Here is a 23,759-nt window from a genome sequence, read left to right on the forward strand (position 1 = left end):
TCTGCCAGAAAGTGATTGCCGTCCGCGGGAGCGCGCGCAGCTGCTTAAAGCTGTAGCGCCCAGATTACTTACAGCTACTTCCGTGCAACTGATATAAGATGTGGTAAGCTGAACACAGTTTCAGCCGTCTGTTTGTTGAAAAATAGTAATGGACCGTTAGTAACTGTAACGGCGTTGTAACGATAGGAATAGTAATTAGTTAGATTAATCGTTACTGAAAAAAAGTAACGCCGTTAGTAACGCTGTTAGTAACACCGTTAGTAACGCCGTTACTTGTAACGCCGTTATTCCCATCACTGTTAAAAAGTAAACTGGAAATACATCACAGTGATGGATTTCATTACTTTTTAGTTCATGATCCACTTACCATTAACTTACTCTCTCAGACCCCCACCCCCAAAAATTGAAAACAGAAAGAAAACCTTGAAATTGGACAATTGTTACCCCATAATGATTGGTGTGAAAAAAAGATGCTGAGTCACAAAGGCTGAGTCATACAGATTACAGCATCTGTGATACACAATAGCCTTATGAAATATCTCCAGCATAAAAGAAAAACCCATTTGTGATTGCGTGGTAGAAATCTCTGCATGGGCTTAAGAACTCTTCAGTCTAAAGGTAAAGTTTGTTGGTGCATTAAGAGATGCAAGTTAAAATAAATAAAAGCTGTATAAAATGCAACACAGTAAACTAATCTTTTCTTTGAAAGTGTTACTACCATCAAATTCAAACTGAGCGTCTATTCCAGAAAAAGACCTGATTAGTCTTTTTTTATAGACTTTAAATGATTTGCAAATCACAGCCTTCTGTTTTCATTCATTTTTTATAAAGTGTCCTAACTCTTCTGGAAACAGGCTACAGCTTCTGCTCACTAGATATTCTGTCTACTAGCTGATACTGTACCTCACACTACAAAAGCAGTCTGACCAGTACCGAGACCTGAGCACCACGCTGAAACGGGGTGCATAAGAGTACATGATTTATTAAAGTGACATCCTTCACTCGTTCGGTTGTTTATTAAATATGAATTGTTCGTCTTGTGACAGTTGGACATTTTTTGCATGAATTATGATGCGCAAATTATTCATGATAAATGAAAAGCCATGTTAAATTCACAACAATGTTGGTATGACACTAAAAGTCACTGCATTTCACTCTGTAAATGTCTTCAATTTGGAGATATTTTTTTCAAAACTAAAGAAAAATGATAACATATAGTATTTTAGTGTTATTGCACCCACATTAGCTTTTAATGATGTTAATGGTGTTTTGTTGTAGCTGCAACACTAGATGCAGAAAATATACATTGTGACACTTTGGCACATTTCTTGTTAATGTTTTGGTGTATGAGTTATTCTTTTGGCACATGATTGATATAATTATTCGTATTTATTCTATGAATGATCTGATAAAAAATACATGATTTTATTCTCAAATATTATTCCGAACATACAAAACAAATGTTCACCTCTTAATGGACGTTTAGCAATTTAAATATGTAAAAGCTTTTGTAGGTCAGTGTCTTGGTAAAGGTAGGTGTTTTCTTGATGTGGGCGTTTGAGACTGCAGGTTTCATTGCAGTGTTCTGACACAGCCAGCCACTGTTTTAGCATTCAGCACACAGAGGGAGAGCCAGGAGAGGAGGAGAAAGAGAGAGACCAAGCGTTAGAGAGTGAAGAAGCAGGAGAGGAAGTAGAATGAGCCAAACAGGAACACAGAGGTTTTTGAGGCTGAATAAGAGACAGAGAGTCTCTTAGTATTCCAGCTCTGATGCCAAAACTTTTGACTGAATCAAGGATGCTTTCTTCACTCGGGCTTCAATGGCAGCTCTGTCATTTACTTGTATTCCTTGAATCTTTTCACACTGCAGGTGCATCGAGAGAAAGACATTTTTATAGGTGACTTTTACAGGTGCTGAAGATTTGTCCTGATTTTAGTGTTAGCTTCAGTATTTGCATTTGCTTTTCATCCACTGAAAGTCTGCATTGTTGCCCCACCCCCTCTAAACAATTGTGTTGAGCTTTTTGAGCAATTTTCTTCTGCCATGGAAAAAAACACCCCACACTGATTGGCCAGGTGATAGCACTATAAAAGCAACTTTATATTTTAACTGCTTCCTCATAAGAAATATGATGTAGCATTGATTTTTGTCTTCAGTTTTCCAGCCTTGAGACAAATCCACTGCACATCATGTATTTTATAACTGTTTTCTCACCTCTTAGACTTTTATTCAAAAACCCATTTTCTTTGTTTTCCCCCACCATTACACACTGCCTACTTAACCACAAGTTTTAAGGTTGGACTTTTGTTTTGCTGTGACTCACAAGACATTCAAACTAGTCATACGTACATGTTTGCATGAGATTAAGTGCCTTAAATCATTGCATATTTAGATGGAAAATATACATGGAGGTTACAGGTACAACTGGATGGAGTCTTTTCCACAACATATGTGATGGAATGTTGTGGTATTCCTGTGTCCACACAGGAATTGATTTAAAGTGATGAGTGCCACAGAAAGTCAATGACATTTGGTGACTTTGAGCAACTGCAGGCATGAAAAACATGAACAAAAAGTCTGGCAATGCAAAGTAGTCCCAAAAGTAAAACTTTTCTTAACTTTTGTGCAATTAAAGCAAGTACCAATAATACAAAATAATACTGTTTATTGAGATATGCCATCCGGACGCTCGAATGTCCACTAGTGGCCAGCTGTCAGCAAACCATTTCCTGTGTGTGGCCTTCGGTTTGGATGACATAATGTTAGAAATATAGACTAGACGATGCCAAGAACTTGGTGAGATGAATATGAAGTAAATGCGAGTGACCACAACTGGAGACTAGTAGGTCTGTGGGCGGCCAACAATCAGCTTCAACGCGACCCATGACAAGCAAGACTCTACAGGTGTGGTGGCGGCTTTATCCATGTATCTATCCCCATGGTTACCATGACTTACAAAGATTGACTGTTATCTGAACAGTTCAGAAACAGCAAACAAACTTGGTAGTAGTTATGCTGTTTTAGTTGCTCTCAAAACTAGTGTTGAAAATGTTCATTTTTTCAGTATTTTTAAATTGGGTTTTTTGGAGACCTGGAATGTAAATGTGCAGTGTTAGAGTTTTTTCATTTTCAAAAACACAATCCAGCGGGCTACATACTTATGATTGATCGTTTCTATCCTCTATCGTGCTAGTATCATTCCTATACCAATACCAGCATTGGTATGGATACTATCGATCCTTGGAGCGAGCTACCCATCTCTAACACAAACCACAAGCACCATAGGGATCAGTTGGAACTCAACATATTTTCCATATTGACCATAATAGACTGGTAATTTAGTCAGCAGCAGGATTTGAAGGTCAGCTTTCTCACCCAACCCACACAAAGCAGTAACCGGACAAATGCATCACAGTTTGTTTTAACTGAATGTACGGTTAGGATAGTGTGGTTTTTTTTGTTTTTACACTTCACTTTTGGTTGAGCTCAGTGAATTACGCCTCACTACACACTATACCTCCAGAGGACTAATTCACTTAATTCCTTTCACTTCCACCAGATTATGCAGCCTGTAGTAACCCACATAACTCTTGCTGTAATGTACTTACTGCTACTCCTCACAGTAGAGGAGCCTATTTGGTGTCATATGCACAATATATGAATCATGATTACTGTTTGTCCCTTTTCAGGTAACATACATTTATTCTTATTCTCATATTCAGTTTCATTTGAGGGTTTCAGTTTAGTTTAGTGAATCTGTAACAGTTTCAAAGCACGGCTGTTATACAGTTTATTAGTAGCCAGATAGTCCGAGAAGCAGATTAACAACAAATATTTTCCTGGTTTCCTGCAGGATGGTCACAGCACTGATTTCAGTTTCTCTTTGTGTAGCTGTGCTGCCCCGAGGAGCTCTGCGGTGGAAAGTTCAGTCCTGCGGTCTGACCTCAATCAGCTTAGATTAAAGCTCTGATCCAACGTCTGGCCCCCCTGCGACTTGTTTCCCGATGCAGCATAACCCCAACTCTGAAATTAGTCTCAGAATGCAACTCTCGCTTCTCACCACCGCTGGACTCAATGCATTATATTCGCCGTAATGTTTTTCTGTTGCAGTGGCACAAGATTGTACCACAGTATCTGCTCTAAGAAACAAAGTAAAGGAGAGAGGAGCGTTTGACTGCATCTTTTCGAACACATGTGGCGCACTGTAAGGCTTTGATGAGACAGATGTTTTAATTTTAATTTAATGTCTGAAAAGTGACACAGGAGAGTTGAAGTGGGCCATGAAGGTACCACACAGACCCAGAACATTCATAAGCTCATTTATCATCTCTGCGTCTCTGCTGACCCGACTAGAACTGGGTCCCTCCTCGCTGTGTCTGACTCACAGTTTACTCAGAGCCGGTCCCACCTTCCTCTTTAAACAATAACAACACTGACTCACCGGCGCAACCTTTATGGAAGCGAACACCCTTTACTAAACATTTTTAACCTTTTACACTCAAGCAGCGTCATATACATAATATAGTATCAACGTCAGTGCGACATTAGCAGGGTTTTATTGGCAGCATGTCGGTTATCTCAGCCACTTCCGTTCACACTGGTCCGCTGATGTTGATTGGCGCGTAAAAACGCTGGTGGCTTGTCACTGAAATGCAGATTGTCAGCTAAGATCTGACCGACTTGGCTCTCATTTAAATCGCAGCAACTTCAGAGCGTCTGTTGGCAGCGAGGATGCTGTGACACTAGTTCATCTGTACGTCGAGGCTTATTTAGCCTGCTGAGAGTGAGAGCCCGCTGTTCCTATTAGATTCTGTCTCTGGCAAAGTGGGGATGATTAGATAAAGTGTGTCTGGTGGAGTGGAGCTCTTTTTACTTTACAGTAGCAGTGCCTGCAAATGAATGGAGAGAAAGACTCCACTCTCTGACAATAACACCCAAATCTCCACCGAATTTTTTTTAATGCATCTTGCAGCCGAGGCCTCGGTCGCTCTCACTCAATTAACCCATAGCAGTTTATGTGCTATACACTACGTCTTCACCAGTTTACAATTTTCACATTTAACTTTTAAACGGACGTAATTTCTTGCTGATGTTGAACAGAAATTACTCCTAAAAGCCAACGCTGTGAGCGAATTAAAGAGGAGCGGGTTGTGGAGAAGAAATACAATACAGTGCAGTACAATTCAATACAATAGCTCTCATTCTGAATCCCCTCCCTACTGTAGTGTCCCCTTCATTCTGTCATAACACAATAACTGAGCTCTGACGTCTTAAAAGGCATTGCAGGAGCATAGAGGTGCTTGAAGAGAAAATTGCAGCAGCTCACAGCGGCTGGAGTGAAATACCATTTTGCCTCACTCAAGATGGATTCCACAGTGAGATTTCAGACGACCAGTACAGAATCAAAATGGAGAAGCCAGAAGGGAGGAGAGGGAAAAAGGGAAGGAGGCAGTGTGTGTGTGTGTGTAGTGGACAGCTATGGAGGAGATGTTTGAATTGAGTTTTTGCTGCTGCATTGTTGTAATATGGTTTCTAGGATTTTACAAGTACACTCTTACATATATTTTCATTAAAAGCAGCCAACAAAAAGTGATCGGTATGTGAAGTAAAGGTACACACATCAGATAAATGAGAACTGCCTCTGCCGCTACAGCTGCGTACAAAACCAGTGAAAATGTAGCTGAAAAGAGAAGGCGATGATGAAAAACAGCGTTGTTTTTCTCGCATCTGGCCTCCTCGACCTCTGAGAAGATTTCCTTTTACCAATTGTCTTGCTCGCTGGCGTGCACGCATGGCTGCCGGCATCCGCACACACACACAGTCACACCCTCTCTCGCTCTCTTTATAGATTCCACTTGCTGGTTGCCCATCTAACAGCCCTGTATGTAAAACCCGCGAAACCCCTTCAGGACATCAAATCCGTGGAATCTGTTGTCGGTTCTATCTAGGTCAATGCTTACAATAGCTGAGCAGTTTTGTTTTGCTTCTCTCGCCTCTCTCTGTATTCCTCCTGTTTGCTTTTACCCCACAAGGTTGATTTTCCTCTGCCTGTGCAAACATCTAAAATGCATATAAGATGTAAGCATATTAAGCACGCTTTGCTTCCTTCATACATATTAGTCTCCGGTGGAATATTAAAACATGTAGCGGTTTGATGTTAGCATTAGTGTATAATCTAAGATTAGGTTAAGTTCGCTCACCACCTCCCCACTCACTGTTTTTGCAGCTAATTGCTTCTGTCTGGTAACACTGTAGCTCATCGTGGCGCTGCGGCCAACCACTGCACCAGATGTAGGAGAGCGATCGGGATTACATTGTGACATACTTTTTTTTTTTTCTATAATTTTCTCTGATTTTCTGGGGGATGTTGTTAGGCGAGGGACGTCACATCTAATTTACAAACCTACATAGGAAAAAGAAACCTTTGCACCTACTCGGATTTTGAAATCTGTTTGGACATTTTGACCTAAACACAATAATAAATATTAAAATTCTTCACTCAAGAACTATTTTTTAAAAAAAGAAAAAACATTACAGTCCTTAGTTTTTTGGTTTGTTTGTTCTTTTTATTGATTTTTTTTTTTAAAAGGACGTTAATAGATATAGTTCATAGGATGTTAAGTCTCTGTTTAACAATAGAATACCCACAGCTCCTCCCTTTCAGTTTATATGAGTTAACCACTGCTGGTCTCCTTTAGATATCATATGTAATGCTAATTAAGTATGCAGAGAAATGTTTCGCTAATAAAAACAGTCAAATGCATTCAGGAAATAATGCAAAACATATATTAAAAATGAAAAAACCTACAGTATGCCTTAAGTAAGTTGTTATATTTTTCTGTCTTCTAATTTGTTTTTACTTTTATCTCATTCATTTTTTAAGTTGTTTAAATGTTTAGTTTTCTTAAGGTTTTATTAGTTTCAGTGTCAGTTTGTCTTTTCAGTCATTGTATGGGCATACCATCTTTAAAGGTCTTGTTTTTATTTTAGTTAACAACATATTTTTTAATGTCTAATTTTAGTTTTTAGTTTAGTTTCAGTTGACACTACTCAGCTTGAATCAGAGTGATCCAGACTTAAACCACTTGGTGTAATTGGAGGTTTCTCTTCCTTTTGATAATGATGGAAGAATGTATTATGGCTTGTACATTCATATCCAAGCCACTGACTTTGATTTTTTTCTAATACAGTTTATCTGTCAATCTATGTTTTTCTTGTGAGGGATGTTGCTGCACATGAACGTTGTGCTTACTTTCAACCAAACTAAACATACAGGGGGAAAAAAAGAAACTTCCTTGAGGAAAAAATCCCTCATGAAACATGTCACTCTTAAAAATAGCTGCACATTAACATATTATAACCGTGTTATTGTCGAAATCTTGCTTCACAAGCAGATAGCCAAATATTTGCACAGTCAGGTGATGACACAGAGTATACACTCCAGGCCATAAACGCTTCGGCACATTCAGTGACAAATAAATTCCAGTGCACAACCATGTTTTTGAGTATGCACTGTTGGTTATCTTGTCCACAATGTCCTCTTAGCATGATTTTCTTTTTCAATTCGTTTACCACCACTCTACATGTGTCAACTTTTAGCTTTTTTCTGTCGTTTTATTGGTTTAGCAGGGGTTTACATCTAGTGCAGAATCCTCTGAGTTTCTTGTCATGAAGTTGTTATTTGATCTTTAACTAGGAAACATGTGCTTACATCTGCGTCCTGGAGAGAATGCTTTACCTGCTGTGCGGTGGTGGAGGGACTTCTCTTTACCATGCAAATGATTTAGCTGTCAGAAGACTTCTGCTGAGCCCATTATCTGTTTTTATCTGTGCAAAGTTCCTTTTGTGTTTTTGAATGAAATGTTGATGTTAGCTAACCAAGTGCCTTTGGTATTTAATCCCACTGTTTCAATTAATTTTTAAAAATCTTTTTACTAGTCATACACACAGCGTCATTACAGTCAGCAGAAACTGACAGCTCTCAATGAAACAGGCTTTGAGGTTGGTTTGAGCTTTTTTGTGGTACAACTAACAGGCAAACAAACAGCAGCTGACCAGAAACCTTTGCTCTTTGAATATCTTCTATCATCTGCAGTATATAATTTGATTAAAAGTTTTAAAGAATCTGGAGAAAACCCAAAAGTCAAGTCTTCAATGCCGCATTGCATTAAAACAGTCATGAGTCGTCCAGAAAGTTCACGGTGCCATTCAGAAATGCAGGTTAGAAGTCTGTCTGAAAATGAGCTGTAAGTGAACAGAAACGCTGGCCTCCTCTTTGGGCCAAAGTTCATTTAAAATGGACTGAGCCAATGGGGAGCACTGTTACTGGTCAGGAAAATCAAAATTCGTTTTGGGAAAAATAGTTGTCATGTCACCCAGACAGAGGAGAGGGACGATTCTGCTTGTTATCAGCATTCAGTCCAGAAGCCTGCATCTCTAATGGTGTTAGTGGGAATTAGTTCTTTTTAAATTGGCAGCTTGAACATCTGGAAAAGGCAGCATCAATCTTGAAATATACATACAGAGCAACAAATGCTCCCATCCAGATGATGTCTTCTTCAGAGAAGGCCTTGCATATTTCAGTAAGACAATGCTAAATCACAGTTGAACTGCACTGTCTGCAGTCCAGGCGGTCACCATTTGAAACTGTCTGGAGCATCATGAAATTAAAAATACAGCTAGAATCCTCTATCAAACAACATTCCCATCTCCCATTGGTCCAGCAGGTGGACTCCTCATTTGCCAGAAGTTTATGAACTGTTGATGCTGCACAGTTGTAAACACGGCTCTGTCCCAACTTTCTATACACGTGGCTGCCATCAAATTTAAAATGAGCACATCATTTTCCCTAAAATTGTGCACTGATTCCATTTAAAGATTTGATATATTTTATATACTCTACTGTGAATAAAATACGGGTTTGTAAGATTTTCAAAGAATTGCATTTTGTTTTGTTTTTTTATTTTATTTCTTCTTATATACACAGCGTTCCTACTTTTTAAGAATTGAGATTGTACTTTTAAAACCACTGCAATTTGTGCACCATGGGGAATTTCATAAATTCATTTTTTGTGCAGTAATATCAAGTATATGTTCAAATTAAAGCTTGATCTGGCTAACAAACAAAAATACCAAATACTTTTTTTTGGACTCTAAGTATAGCTTATAGTTCTATTTGGGTTCACTTTATATCTTATATTTATGTGGAGGAAAAAAAAGTAGACTAGAGTGCCAAAAAGGATTTAAAAAAAAATCAAACGGGTACTGCTGCAGCTTTGCAACCCCGTGATGGCACAGTACGATATGTTTCTTCTCGACCCGGTCGTCATCACCTATTGCTGTTGTAGGACTCTCTCTAGCCCGAAAGGCTTCCTGTGCTATCTCTGTCGTAGCATACCCACCACTGCACAGAGAAGACAATATCCTGTAAATTGCTTTTTCAATCAGTTTTGACGTCAATCTGCTCCCATGGGACTGTGGGCATCCACGTGATGGCTGTGAGGAAGGTTTCTTTCCTTATGGATGGTGACAACCCCACTCAACCTCGTTTGATCTGCAGAATTAACATAATATTACCGTACTTACAGAACTGCCTGTGACAGCATAAGAGGGATTGGTTTTCTGTAACAGACTATGGCGCCAGTGAGGCTACTGCAACAGCACAAAGACAAGACAATAAAAGCTGTTAAAGGTTAAGGACTTGTATAATAAACACAATATGTGGACTGAGTTTTTAATTTGTATATTTTGTACATGATTAATTCAATATTTTTAGCAGTTACAGCATCAATTAAGATGATATTTCTTGTGGTGTGTATTTATATGTGACATCTGTGACATTAGAAATTCATTAGCACCCTATGGAGGAAGAGAGAAAATCTGTCAGTGGTGCTGGAGTGAATGCATTTTCTTTATATTGTAAAAGCTGTTGTGATGCTATAAGACAACCGCACAACTGCTTTCTTTCTTGTTTTCTCCAGGACAAAGATATCTCATCACATCCACGGGAGCCTTGTATATTTTGGACGTCCTGCCTGAGGATGGCCTGAATAACTATCGCTGCACCACGCGTCACCGCTACACCGGTGAAACTCGCCAGAGCAACAGTGCACGTCTCATTGTGTCGGGTCAGTACTGCATTTAAAGATAACACTTAGTCAGAAGTTACAAATATATACGCGCTTTTCATATTTGATACTGGGATCATCCCTACATTAAAAATTTAGAGTTGGGTTGGGCATTTTAAAATGTCATAAGATAAAGAAGCTGCATCTCCACATATGGTGTGTTGCAGACAAAACTGAGTTATGCAGTGACCTATTCTGTCTTTTTCATCGTCATTGTGTCAGATGTTAGATAAAAGTAAACAAGCCAGGGGGTATCAGCAAAGAGCCTCTTATAAAATTGCAGTAGAGTTTGATAAAAAGACGTCTTTTAGCATGAAATGCACATTTATATTCTTCATTTATTTAGTATGTCTGAATTCGGTTGTAGGAGACAGTGAAACTGCGGTAAATTACAGAAGCAAGTCTCTTTCTCTCTTTTCCACCACGTAACAAAATATACAGTATGTAGAACTGAATGTTAACCTGAAGAATCAATATTGGATTAGACTGTCGAGCAGCTGGCAACGCTCACCACTAATTAACACTAAATTCTCTGCTCCTTCCAGACCCCACCAATGCTGAGCCAGTCATCTTGGATGGCTTTGACCACCGAGAGGTGATGATTGATCATCGGGTGGAGCTGCCCTGCAAGGCTTCAGGCTACCCAATGCCCAAATACCGCTGGCTGAAGGACAACAGCCCCTTGGAGCTCGACAGTCACATTCACCAGACAACCTTGGGGTTGCTGATAGAGAGCACACACCCCAGTGACTCGGGAACATATGTCTGTGAGGTGTGGAACAGCTATGGCATCGCGGAGGTCATGGGTCGCCTGTATGTCAAACGTAAGTGCTTTATAAAATTCAGGGGTTCTTCTATGTTGTGGGTAGCTGAAACTGCTGTATTAGAGTAATGAAGTGAAATGAGTGGGAAAAAAAACAGCCTTGGCACTTGTTCGAGAGTGGATGGTTAGTTTGGTTCATATGAGTAAAATGAACATATAAACTAAACAAGAAGTACTCAGAGCACATACCTCCACCGAGGCAGCTCACTCTCTGGGCAGTATTTATTTGTAAGAATATACCATTATATTTTGTATATATTAATTTTCTTTTTTTTGCTCTTTTTAAATGTACTTTCTTGACTAGAATCCACATATGTGATTCCCTGTATGCTTATATGTTGTCAATACAAGCAATGTCAGTAAGAAACATAGATTTAAATAGCGCTACATAGCCTTCAGAGGAATCTGCTGACCTTGAAGGAGGTCAGAGGTCAAATGTGACATGATTTTAAATCGTTCTTTCTTTATAGAACTTTCTATATGCTGACAACACACACCACATTAGTAATATTTGTAGTTTCGAAGATATGAGGCTTTTTGTCAGTTTTCAATAATAAATCATTGAGTTGACCTTGAAGACATCGGTGGATGTAAGCTGAATTTTAAAGGATTGTTAACATGACCCCACACTGAAAAAAAGGGATTGGCCAGCTCTTGGATTTACGTAAGCATCTTGCGTGTATTTAACACAATTGCCTCATGCTTTAAAGTTAAGTGTAACTATATAGTGTAGAAACTACATGATATGCAGAGAGGGTAGATTAAATTGTTCATATCATGTTCAAGTGAAGTAAGTCAATAATATAGCAATGTTAAATCCCGCGACACTGCACGGGATTTCAGTCTCGCACTCTTTGGATCGTGGTTTCAAGAAGGCATCCATCTCAGTCAAGTCGAGCAGCCACCTCTGGGTGGTTGTTACATTAAAAAAGTCTACCTTGTAATTTGAACACAATAATTTCATGTTTCTTTGAACGTAATTAAATCATGTAGGCATGGAATTCAAAAACTTAATTTGTTCTTGTTGAGATGACACGATACAATCTAGTAAGAGTGGTTAGTTGCTGAACTCATGAAATTCACAAGATCGCACAAGATTTCAAACTGCAGGAAAATCACTGGAGTTATAAGAGGCAGAGAACTACACACACACCACATGCATGCTATTGCTATTTATTGTGGATTAACCTGTCGAGGACAAAAACAAAAAAATTCTGCATCAAATACAGAAAATCATAGCTTTCCTGTATTTCCTAGATTGTTGGCATGGTGGTTAGTGCTGTTGCTACACAGTAAGAAGGTCCTGGGTTCAAATGCACATTCTGGCTAGTTTGCAGTGGTTTCTCTCTGGGTATTCTGGTTTCCTCCCACAGTTAAAAGTCATGCAGTTATTAGAGTTAGGGTTAACTGGTGATTCTAAATTACCCGTGAATGTAAGTGCACGTGGTTGTTTGTTTCTATGTGATAGACTGGTGAGCTGTCCAGGGTGCACCCTGCCTCGTAACCTATCACTTCAGGGTTATTTCCCAGCCCTCCTGCAACCCGGAGGATGGTAGTCATTGTAAATCCATTCAATTTTTATGGTAACCAGACTGTAGATTTTGTTGAACATTATGTAATATGAAGACAACATGTAGTATTTAAGTGACCAAGTAGCATTTGGATAAAAGTTATTGAATAGTGTTGAAATAAAATGACAAAATTGTGAAGGATTAAAATATTCCAAGAGCTCAACTTACTTCATCTGAACATGTTTCAATCGTGTTTTATGAACACAAAATGCACAGGTTTACTGAATATGAAAAAGTTGTGTTGATTTAACTCAGTTGTTTAGGTTTCTGCCAAAGAAAAAAATATGTGTGTGCAACAAATGTCCACTACTGAATCAAGTAAATCCAACATGGCCTTTTTTTCAGTGCACTCTACACCCTACAAAGTTTTATCAGAATTCATTTAAAACTTTTTCACCTTGGTGTTTACAGACGAAACGAATGACACACACACAGGCAAACGCTACCAAAAACATAACTTCCTTGTTGGAGGTAATTAAGGATTATGAAGCTACAACAGTAAATACGTGTGTGTGAGATTGAAATGATTTGCCAGTAACTGACTCCTGCACCAGCAGCACCACTGGGGGCTGTGTTTAGTGATAGCAAGTGACACCTTGCTTGTTTTGTTTGATCCAGTGATGTACTGCATTGATGAGAATCAAATATTAGCGCTAGCATTCTTAATGATTAAGAATAAACATTGAACTTGGACAAATATAATGATAATCATACTGTACCTCATTATTATATTTACTACCCATATTTTTTTTCTTAAACATCTCTTTGACTTCTGTGTCCACAGAACCCTTGAAAGTAGTGGTCAGCCCTCGAAAGGTGAAGGGCAGCGTGGGTAGCAAGGTGTCTCTGTCCTGTAGCGTGAGCGGCTCAGATGAATACGAGCTGTCATGGTATCGCAACGGAGAGATCATCTACCCTGGCAACAATGTTCGCTTCATTGGGCTAAACCGGGAGAACCTCATGATGGAAGGAATGTCGAAAAGTGACGGCGGGGCTTACCAGTGCTTCGCCAGGAAGGGCAAGATGTCTGCACAGGACTTTGTTCAGGTTATCCTTGAAGGTAAAATGGCATCACTGGTGCAAAGGTATCCAAACACACAAATACTGACCAAAACGCTACACAGTAGCAGCTGTCCTATACATATTCAGTGAGTTAGCACAAACAGATTCAGGCCTTGAAGATCAATAGGGTTTATGTGTTAATGGCATGCTGCTGCGATTCTCTGCCACCACTAGAATGATTACCCCACACTTCACAAACACATACAAAAATACATGCACACACTCTTTAATCCATTAGCTTACCTTGGAAGCGTTGCTTAGGCAACTGTCTCCTGTGGCCAGGGAGCTGTAAAAAGAAGATATTGATAATCTATAATCATGTGGAATACACCTAGATTATCAGAGAGCAGCAGCAGCAGCAGCAGGCAGACACAGACATTTGAAAAGCCGACAACTCTCTGCGTCTGGTAGAAAAGCTCATGGATCTATGTTCTTAATGAAAAAATGGCTTCTCAGAAAGACATGATTTTTTTCCTTTCCATTTGCTGCTTTCTATCACTGTTTTATTAACAAAAACGTTTTCTTCTAAAGAAAAAAAAGATTTGTCTCCAACAACAAATGTATACTGCGTCTGGATATTACAAAGAGTAGGATGTAGACAATAAGATAAGATAAGATAAGATAACCTTTATTAGTCCCACACGTGGGAAATTTGTTTTGTCACAGCAGGAAGTGGACAGTGCAAAAGTTATGAAGAAAAAATTAGAATACAATAAGAATAAATACAGTACACAACTGTACAGAATAGAATAAATAAAATACTATATACAGTAGAATAAAATAGAATAAAATATACAATAAGAAAAAAATAGAATACAAATGCTATATACAACTGAGTAAAAATGCAAAGATGCCAGAAAAGATTATTGCACATTAGTGTTATTGCACATTTGTGGATGTGTTTGATCAGTTAAAGTCTTTATTGTTGAGTCTGACAGCAGTGGGGAGGAAAGACCTGCGAAATCTCTCCGTCCCACACCCAATACAGGATATAAATGTTTTTGTTTTTTTTTAAATAATGAGTAAATGACAGAAAAAAAATTACCTGTTTTTTATGCAGGATTTCAGTAGAAGCTGTATCAGATGAACAAAGATTTTACATCACTTGCCCGAAAGTGGAAAAATGTGTAATTACCGACTGGTTAGTGAGTGGCACCTGGAGGTTGCTGGCAGTCACTTGGTGAAATTGATCACAAAGTGTGCTGTGCCACAAAGCCATCTTTATGATTGCCTTGATTTTTAGAAGATTGCTGCAGTTACCAGGAGTTTGCAAGAAAGATGTGGATTGCCAGCTGCCAGCCAAGTGCTAACAAAATTTGCATCCAGATTTCAAAAGCCGTAACTTTTGCACGGAAGGCAAACTATTTATGTTTTTTTTCTCACTTTCCAGTTTTGCCACCACTCAGAGAGTAGCTTGTAGACATGCTGGCATGGTCAACACCTGAGAGGGGTGCTAGCTACCAAACCATTTTGGTAGCTAGCAGACTAGCTTTGCTAGTCAGTGGGGAGCACACAACTGAGCACACTGGGTCTTTATTTGCTCGGCCCTACATTGTCACCATCATTATTGTTATAGGTGGACAGGTTAACACCATGTGGTTAGCAATCACATGTCTGCAAAACCCCAATAGGCACATTAGCTTAGTTAGTTTGCAACGCTTAAGAAATATACATATTGGATTCATTACACAGCTGGTGCAAAGCACTAGTTGAAAATCACTCGACATTTTGATGTTCATTCAAATAATTTTTCAAATCTATATATATGTATTTCTCACGGCCATTTTAGTGAATAGTGAGAAAGGAATCAAACTGGCTCACTGTGATTTGTGCCCAACACAAACTCACTGGCTCGGCTAATTAGTCAGCACAAATGTTTAATTTGAGTGGTATGTGAGAAAAGATCATCATCCTGTTTCTGCCTGGGAATTGTTTAAAGTCTAGCATTTCTTCCCCACTCTCCCACACTTGGAGTCAGCCTTTTTACATATGCCTTATCGCCGTTGTTTGATGAACTATGAAACACATAAGTGAAGCTGTTATTGTGTCCAAAACTACCGAGATTATAAAATGAGATATCAGCAGGTATATTCAGTCTTTAAACAGTTGCCCTTTAAACTACTAAAATATATTGAAGACAGGTGTGTCACGGTGACCTAACATGCACGATTTCATCTGTGACTGGTTTGAATCCTGTCAGGGATCGACATTATAACGCATTTCCTTTTCCCTTTTTCCACATGTGCACGTTTCAGCTTTGTTTGTCAATCCTGTAAAGCCCGATTCATGAGTTTTTAAAAAACTAAATTGCAATTTGCATACATGAATCTCCATTTGTTCAGTCATTTTTGCTACATCTGGCGTTTTTGTTATTTTATCACTCACAGTAGTATTGCGTGTATCTGATTGTAGACATTAGGTTTTTCACACCGATGATGTCGAGGTCTCAAAATCTCATATATCAAATATGATACACTTGCCATTACAGGGTTAAAACAACAAACTACCCCCAAAATACATAATTTATGATGACATTATTCACTAAACCGCTCTCACTTTTAAACTTAGTACTTCTGTGTGACTTAGCCTCTCTTTTATTCACCACCACGTTCCACTTTTGTCTTCTGTCACAGATGGTACTCCGAAAATCTTGTCCTCCTTCAGCGAGAAGGTGGTGAACCCGAACGAGCCCGTCTTCCTGGTCTGCAACGTCAAGGGCACCCCGCCTCCGAGGTGCACCTGGTCGCTGGACGACGACCCCGTCATCAAAGACAGCCACCACCACCTTGGCCACTACGAGACCCACGAGGGCCACGTGGTCAGCCAGCTCAATGTCACGCACACCCAGGTGCAAGACGGCGGGGTGTATCGGTGCACGTGCAGCAACTCGGCCGGGGTCGTGTACCACCAGGCTCGAATAAACGTAAGAGGTGCTTGTCAAATCAGCTCCTCCAAGAACAAATACACATACCTGTCTGTCTCTCTATGTGTCTGTCTCTGTGTCGTATATGAGAGCTGCTTGTTGTTTAGATCTGGAATTTATCTGCGAAAAACTTGTTCTTAAAATTTTGTGTTTGTTTTTTTCTTTTCTTTTTAATTTGAAATCTTTATTCACACTCGCATCTCCTTTTAAGTTGCTCTCCAGCGACTGATTTTGCCTCAGTTTTGTTTTCCTGTTACTGTCTCTTAATCCTAAGCCACGTATACTTTTCTAAAATTGTTGCTTTGTAATTTTCTCTCCAAATTGTTACTGTGCTTTTCCAACACGCTTGCATTTTAGGTCAAATGAATTATGCTGGTTTGCTGCTCGTAAGCGTATCTGGATATGGTTTGTAAATAGCCAGAAGAAAAATGCATTTCTTCTGTTTGAATACATTTATCCCCCGGTGTGCTTGTGTGTGCGAGTCATGTGTGTCTGTGTGTATTTACTCAAGCAGCCAATTCGACTCTTCTCGATCAGATGCTAAAGCAATTACTCTGTTTCCATTTTATGAGACACAGAATGAGGCTCGGCATATATAACATTTGATGGGAAACAGAATATATTACAGCCGAGTTATAAGCACGCGTAGTACAGTGTTATTTTAATGCTCTCTTTTCCTTCATATAGTTAGCACACTTTAATCTGCTTGTCATTTCACCGCCTTCTACTTAGAGTTCTGCCTTATTTCTTGTAGTTAAACAAAAGCTTCAAACAGCAGCTTCCTTTCACTTCTCCTGTGAGTACTTGGTGCCTGGTAGGACTTGTGGAGCTGTGAGGGGAAACACTTTCATGTTGAAATCCTGAATACGTTTAACGAGTCACGAGTCTATTTGTAAAAACACCACAATAAAGCAAACCACACTCATTCACACTGTTGTTGTGATTTTCTGTGAATACCGCTGTCCTTAAAATCTTACATTTTTAATCTCTGTGCCTTTTTAGGCCGAGCCAGCATTCGTCCAATGAAAAACATCACCGCAATCGCTGGACGGGATGCCTTCGTTCACTGTCGCGTCATTGGCTACCCTTACTATTCCATAAAGTGGTACAAGAACTCTGCGCTGCTACCTTTCAACCACAGGCAGCGAGCGTTCGAGAACAACGGCACGCTGAAGCTTAGTAACGTGCAGCAGGTGGACGCCGGCGAGTATAACTGCAAGGTGATGGTTCAGCCCAACAAGATGGACTCCCAGAGCGTCCACGTCCGAGTGAGAGGTAAGTCCAATGAAGCTGCAGCTCACCAAGTTGGCGTTGGCAACCTTGATGTGTTATTTGTACTCTGATTACTCTTTGACAAAAAGTCATTAGGAAGGTGCAGTACATCCGGAAAGTATTTACAGCACTTCACTTGTTTCACATTTTTTCATTATTCATTTTTGTTTTATTTTTAACAAAATTGCAAGAATTTCAAGGATGCAAGGATTCTTTTATAGTCATTCGCATCACATGTTTACATGAGGTGGAACAAAATTACGTGCACACAGTCCCAGAGCAAAAGAAACAGAATAAAAAGAAAATAGAATAACAAGTAATAAGTTATACCAGGGGTGGGCAATCTCAGTCCACGAGGGCCAGTGTCCTGCAGGTTTTAGATCTCACCTTGGGTCAACACACCTGAATCACATGATTAGTTCGTTACCAGGCCGCTGGAGAACTTCAGGACATGTTGAGGAGCTAATTTAGCCAATTAAATCAGCTGTGTTGGTTCGAGGACACATCTAAAACCTGCAGGGACACCGGCCGTCGTGGACTGAGATTGCCCACCCCTGAGTTATACAGATAAATAGAGTGCAACAACCTGAGTACCAGTATGGAGTAGATATAGAAATGTAGGTATAAATAAGCAAACTCTTTTTAATTTTGTCTTTTTGGGGTATTGTGTGTTGAATTTTGAGGTGAATAATGAATTTAACCCGTTTTATATTAAGGCTGTAACATGAACAAAGTTAAGTGAATCGCTGTGACTACTATCAGGATGCCTTGCATAAGAAATGAGAACGTTGATGCCGCTAAAAATACGTTGTATGTGCTTTATAATTTGTGACATACTGTTATTAAATCTATTTGGTTCCAGTTCTGTGATTATTAGTGCATAGACTGTATATAAAGGGTGGTCATTAATTAGCAAACTGACATTTTATAGCATCTTGGAACACAAGATAGCCATGTTTATCAAGTTATCAGCAAATACTAGCAAGATTGTTCAGCACTTTAAGTATGCTGGTACTATGTTGTGATATGTTAATCTGGTTTCTATGTGGATTTGAAAACCATGTATGTGCCTACTGCAAATCATATCTAAATGCACCAAAACACACCACACAGATCATTACTGGAATTAGCCAATGCCACAGTCACATTGAGGGATAAAAAGGCTTGGAGACAAACAAAGTTAATGCTACAGAAATAAAGCATCACTTTGCCCTTCGAGCTCCCTTCTCTTTAAGTCTGTGTTCTTGGTTTTTGATCGAATGGTCTATTGTTAACACATGCTTTAGAAATTTGCATTTCTAAAACATAAAAAGGTCACTAAGTACTCATGCATTTACACTTATTTTCTGCAATAATCCAAAAGCATATGGGAAAAAACCTTTTGTCAAGGGTACCAGGATGATGATAACGTCCTATAAACATAGATATTTCTCTACCACTTCATGGTAAAATGGACCGCTACCTATGTAGCGCTTTTTCACTCAGTTTGGACACTCAAAGCACTTTCTTACTACAATTCATCAATTCACAAATTAACAAACATTAACAAGCAAGTCCGGCATAAATATTGGAAAAACTGACCTAACTTCATTGAAAGTAATAAACTCTACCTACCGGCACTTCCCTCTGCAGCTCAACAATTAATATGTAGTATTACATCTATTTAATATTAACAATCTGAGCTAAAAAATGTGCCATTACCCTGTATAGTATTGCATGTGTGGTATTGATCTTCACACGTCACATTTAGCCAAAAGGCATAGGCATACTCCTCCATAGGTTTTGTGGGAAACTGTCACAGTTCCAACTTTGTGTGATACAGTGGTGAAAAAAGGTTTCGGCTCGCTCTTCTCCTCCCATCCAGACGCCACAATATAAATAGATCTCTCCGGACTAAATTAATTAATCTACCTGATATTCCTGGGTATATTAGTCTGGCTTATGAAGAAGAAGTGAAGATGGCAGCTGATATTACAGGGCTGACTGACTGATCTCCACTGAGATCTTACAACTGTAATAGATTATACTAAAAAAACGGGCTTCCCCATTATGTCTCATTTCCTTCCCTCTGCACAGTATGTAATGTTGTTTTCACTATAATACACTTTCCCACGGAGCGAGGGAAACGGAGGAAGAAAGAGAGTGAGAAAGAGAGAGTGATGATATAAAGCAACCCTTCCCAGCGGTGCTATAGTGAGGGAGTGCATTTGTTAATTTACTCTGCTCATGCTTAAAATGCCGAAGTGTCTTTGGGGATCCCTGGAGTCCATTATCTCCACTTTGTTGTGAATTAAATAAGCGGCTAAAGTGCTGCTTATTTCAGTGTTATTTGAACTGAATGGACGCTCGCGCAGATGACTTGTGTGATGACTGGAGATTTCCCAGAGAATATAGCGCAGTCAATTTGAATAGATCATATTGTAACTGTGATTATATCGTGCAGATAGATTGACTTTGTTTCTGAATTTCAGTTATTCAAGACAGATGCATTGAAGACTGAGGTGGTGCAAGGGATGTAGCCTCTGTTTAGTTTAAAGTTGTTAATTCTTTATATTGTAATATAAATGCAAGTATAAATATTTCCTGTAATCATGATTTCTGTGCTATAATTTGATAGTGTTGTTGCAGCTAGATGTTAATGCACGTAGGCGTAGGTTAGTGGCTTGATAGATGATCATTTATAGATAAAGGAAAAAGGCTCAGGTTTGTTAAGGTTTCTTTTTCTAAAGCATCACAACAAGTCACCTTGAAAGTTATTATTATTTATTTTCTTTCTCTCTTTCTATGCACTCTAAGGACAAAATGTTCCAGCCTGGTCTGGAACATTTTGGAACAACGAATTATTGCAGCATGTTTTGCTATTCAAGTCTTTTATGTTCTTTCAGTGACCTCTTGTTTTCTTAACAGAGAGAGAGAGTGATGCTTATAGGGTTAGTCTCAATAAGGGACACGGCAACTTTAACAGAATCCAGGGAGTTCAGATGATTTTTGAAGACTTGTAATCATTTAGATTTTTACCCCTCCACCTGCAGTCCCTCCCTACATCCAGCCCTTCGAGTTTCAGCGTTTCACCATCGGCCAACGCGTCTTCATCCCCTGCGTGGTCATGTCGGGTGACCGACCGCTGGACATCACGTGGCAGAAGGACGGGCGGCCGATCCCCGCCAGCTTGGGCGTGACTGTGGACAACATAGACTTTACCAGCTCGCTGAGGATCTCCAACCTAACACCCGACCACAATGGCAACTACACCTGCATCGCCCGCAATGAAGCTGCTGTTGTGGAGCACCAGAGCCAGCTGATTGTTAGGGGTAAGACAGCATCCACCTTCCATCTATCAGTAAAATCAGCTGGAAAACACCATGAAGTGTTGCTGTTTGTTGTGTTTGTTGCTGTGTACAGTGCCTCCTCAGTTTGTGGTTCAGCCTGAGGATCAAGATGGGATCTATGGCAAAACTGTGACTCTTAACTGCTCCGCTGAAGGTTATCCGCCACCTACCATCGTTTGGGAACACTCCAAAGGTACATTAAATGAAGTGAATGTAAAGGGAAGATGCTTGAACATGTGAAAAGAGGTGCAAAAAACAGGGAGAAATCACTCTGCTTGCTGCTCTCTTTACCTGCGGCTGGCATACATGTCTATGAATGTGCAGGACATACAAACACACACATCACTTCAATTTAGGGCTGTTAGTTTTCACGGTTCCCACCTGCATCGTTAGAAAATCGTCAGAGAGAAAAAGACGAGAACAGACTGAAGCAGACAGACAGGCAGCAAGGCAGCAGGTGAGTTTAGCCACTTGAGCACGGCAGATGAAGAAAGGGGCCCCAGATGTTTGCTCCATCATCCATATAACCTGGGATGAAAGCTTCACCAAGAGAAACACAACAGCCAACGAGGAGCAGAGCGTGCGCATGTGTGTGTCTGCGTGCTCGGTGCCATGATCAAAGGAATGAAAGAATCAGATCTGTTTTTCACCCTTTGATGGGATTTATGTGTGCTCGTGTGCATGTCTGTGCCTGATTAGCAGTGTCTGACCAGGCCTGATCAGTATGTACGGAGGAATCGGCCTGAGCTCAGCATGTGTCTACTCACTTGTAGTGTTTGAAGGTAGCTTATTGGTCAGGTTTGCTTAAGCCAGACTACCAGTCAGTCCTATTTTTTGGTTTCTGGGACCTTTTTACCTCAGCATTTCACACACTTCCTGTTTCTCTACAGGATAGCTGTCAGAGCAAAGGGACAATGAAAATCAACTTATCCAGGGCAGGCAGTTTAGCTCGCTAATGCCTAATTTGTTGTTAGCCAGACTGCAGTTTGTCCAGAGAATAGCTGCCTGGCATGCTTTTACTGCAACAGTAATAGCTAAGAGCCAGATGAGTGTCTCCGAGAGATATGGAACAGTAAGTAAAGGTCAACTGCTATTAACATAACGACTAGCACTATTTGGATATGCAGAATCCATAATTCAAGGAAGAACACCTCTACCTCCCTCTGCCTCTCTAAGAGCCAGGGGAGCAGGAACAAAGTCACCACTTGACCCTTCTCTAGCCACGGCCACTTGACTGCATTTTAATTAAACAGCAAATACCCACAGCTCCCTAAATGGTCTAATCTGTACACGCTAACTTTAACACAAGCTTATGCAACGTCTGGCTCACTTTGCATGCGTTTAATGCTACATGAGCAAGACTAGTTAAAGATATGAGCCTTATAATTCAGTGTTGGTGACATTTCTTAGAGACTTAAGGGCTGCCAGTTCAGGAAGAGATACTGTATTGTATAACAGTAAAAAGAGACTGATTATATAATTTTCTATTTAAAAGACAGAGACAGTTTCCTACCCATCTGTTACCAGACTTCAGACAGGTACCGGACAGATTTTGTCCACTTATTTAGAAAAATTTTAAGAATTTCAAATGTCAGTCATATTTGACTTTTACAGATAAAGAACGGCGCAAAGCATTGAACCCACTGCTTCAGGATTAGTGTGTCCTTGTCTTTCAGACTGGCCAAAAATGTGTTTCTAAGGACATTTCTGAGTTATTCTTTTGGTGAATTCAGCAAACACAAGAGCAAAGACTAAATCCAGAGCTGGAAACACAAGAACAAAAAGAAAAAAGGAGAAAATCCTCTTCTAACTTCAGCGGAGAAATCTGCCTGACTCTGCATCGAAGGCTAGTTCCAATATAAGGCCTCCCTGCTCTCCTTCTCCCCGTTGTTCCTCTGCACCAATCTGCCTTCTTGTTAAACATGAGCATTATGTCTGTTCTGATTGCATCACACCAGCAGCTCGGCCTGTTTCGCTCTGCTCAGCAGCTGTTTGGCGATTTAAGGATTTAGGCCTGGTGTTAAGAAACATGTTTACAATCCTTGCTGAATCTGACAGGCTTTGTCATCAAATCTGTAAACACAGATGCATGGTCAAGTGAATGCACATGGACACACACATTCTAGGTCCTCTTACTGTTAAGTACTGTAATGCTATTTATCTTCGTATATGTGTATTTTTCTCTGTGTCGTGGTGCACTGAATGAGCCGTATAAATAAATCTGAATGCCTCTTTTCTGATTTAAAACAGCTCCTGATTTTTTTTTGGCTCGTCTCTACCTGCTCGCACTAGGCGCCGGCGTCCCCCAGTTTCAGCCCATCCCTCTGAACACCGGCTCTCGTATCCAGCTGCTGAGCAACGGTTCGCTGCTTATCAAACACGTGCTGGAGGATGACAGCGGCTTCTATCTGTGTAAAGTCAGCAACGACGTGGGAGCAGATGTCAGCAAGTCCATGTACCTCACAGTCAAAAGTAAGAATCCACATCTGATGCAGCTGTAATCAATTTCTGTTTCGCTGTCTGGGCTGAAGGAGCAGTAGGCTGAATTGGCTCCCATTATTTTCAGGAGTTAAGCTGTGCAGATTATGAACGAACAGATCATGAAGAGAACATTTTTCTATATACATCAGTTATACCTCACACCTCCACGT

General features: G+C 39.9%; 1 protein-coding gene across 2 annotated transcripts in view; it reads left to right on the forward strand.

Annotated features, from left to right (window-relative positions):
* Positions 1–23,759, forward strand: part of dscamb (Down syndrome cell adhesion molecule b) — a 131,973-nt gene that overhangs the window by 72,148 nt on the left and 36,066 nt on the right. For both annotated transcript variants that reach the window (XM_006799833.2, XM_006799834.2), the window contains exons 4-11: positions 9,982–10,128; positions 10,674–10,952; positions 13,307–13,582; positions 16,218–16,514; positions 17,510–17,782; positions 20,812–21,090; positions 21,182–21,301; positions 23,401–23,580. In XM_006799833.2, the coding sequence (XP_006799896.1) occupies positions 9,982–10,128; positions 10,674–10,952; positions 13,307–13,582; positions 16,218–16,514; positions 17,510–17,782; positions 20,812–21,090; positions 21,182–21,301; positions 23,401–23,580 (1,851 nt within the window). The remainder of the gene's footprint in view (positions 1–9,981; positions 10,129–10,673; positions 10,953–13,306; positions 13,583–16,217; positions 16,515–17,509; positions 17,783–20,811; positions 21,091–21,181; positions 21,302–23,400; positions 23,581–23,759) is intronic.

Source organism: Neolamprologus brichardi, chromosome 14 (assembly GCF_056152115.1).
Source record: "Neolamprologus brichardi isolate AB-2024 chromosome 14, ASM5615211v1, whole genome shotgun sequence".
NCBI classification, from domain to species: domain Eukaryota; kingdom Metazoa; phylum Chordata; class Actinopteri; order Cichliformes; family Cichlidae; genus Neolamprologus; species Neolamprologus brichardi.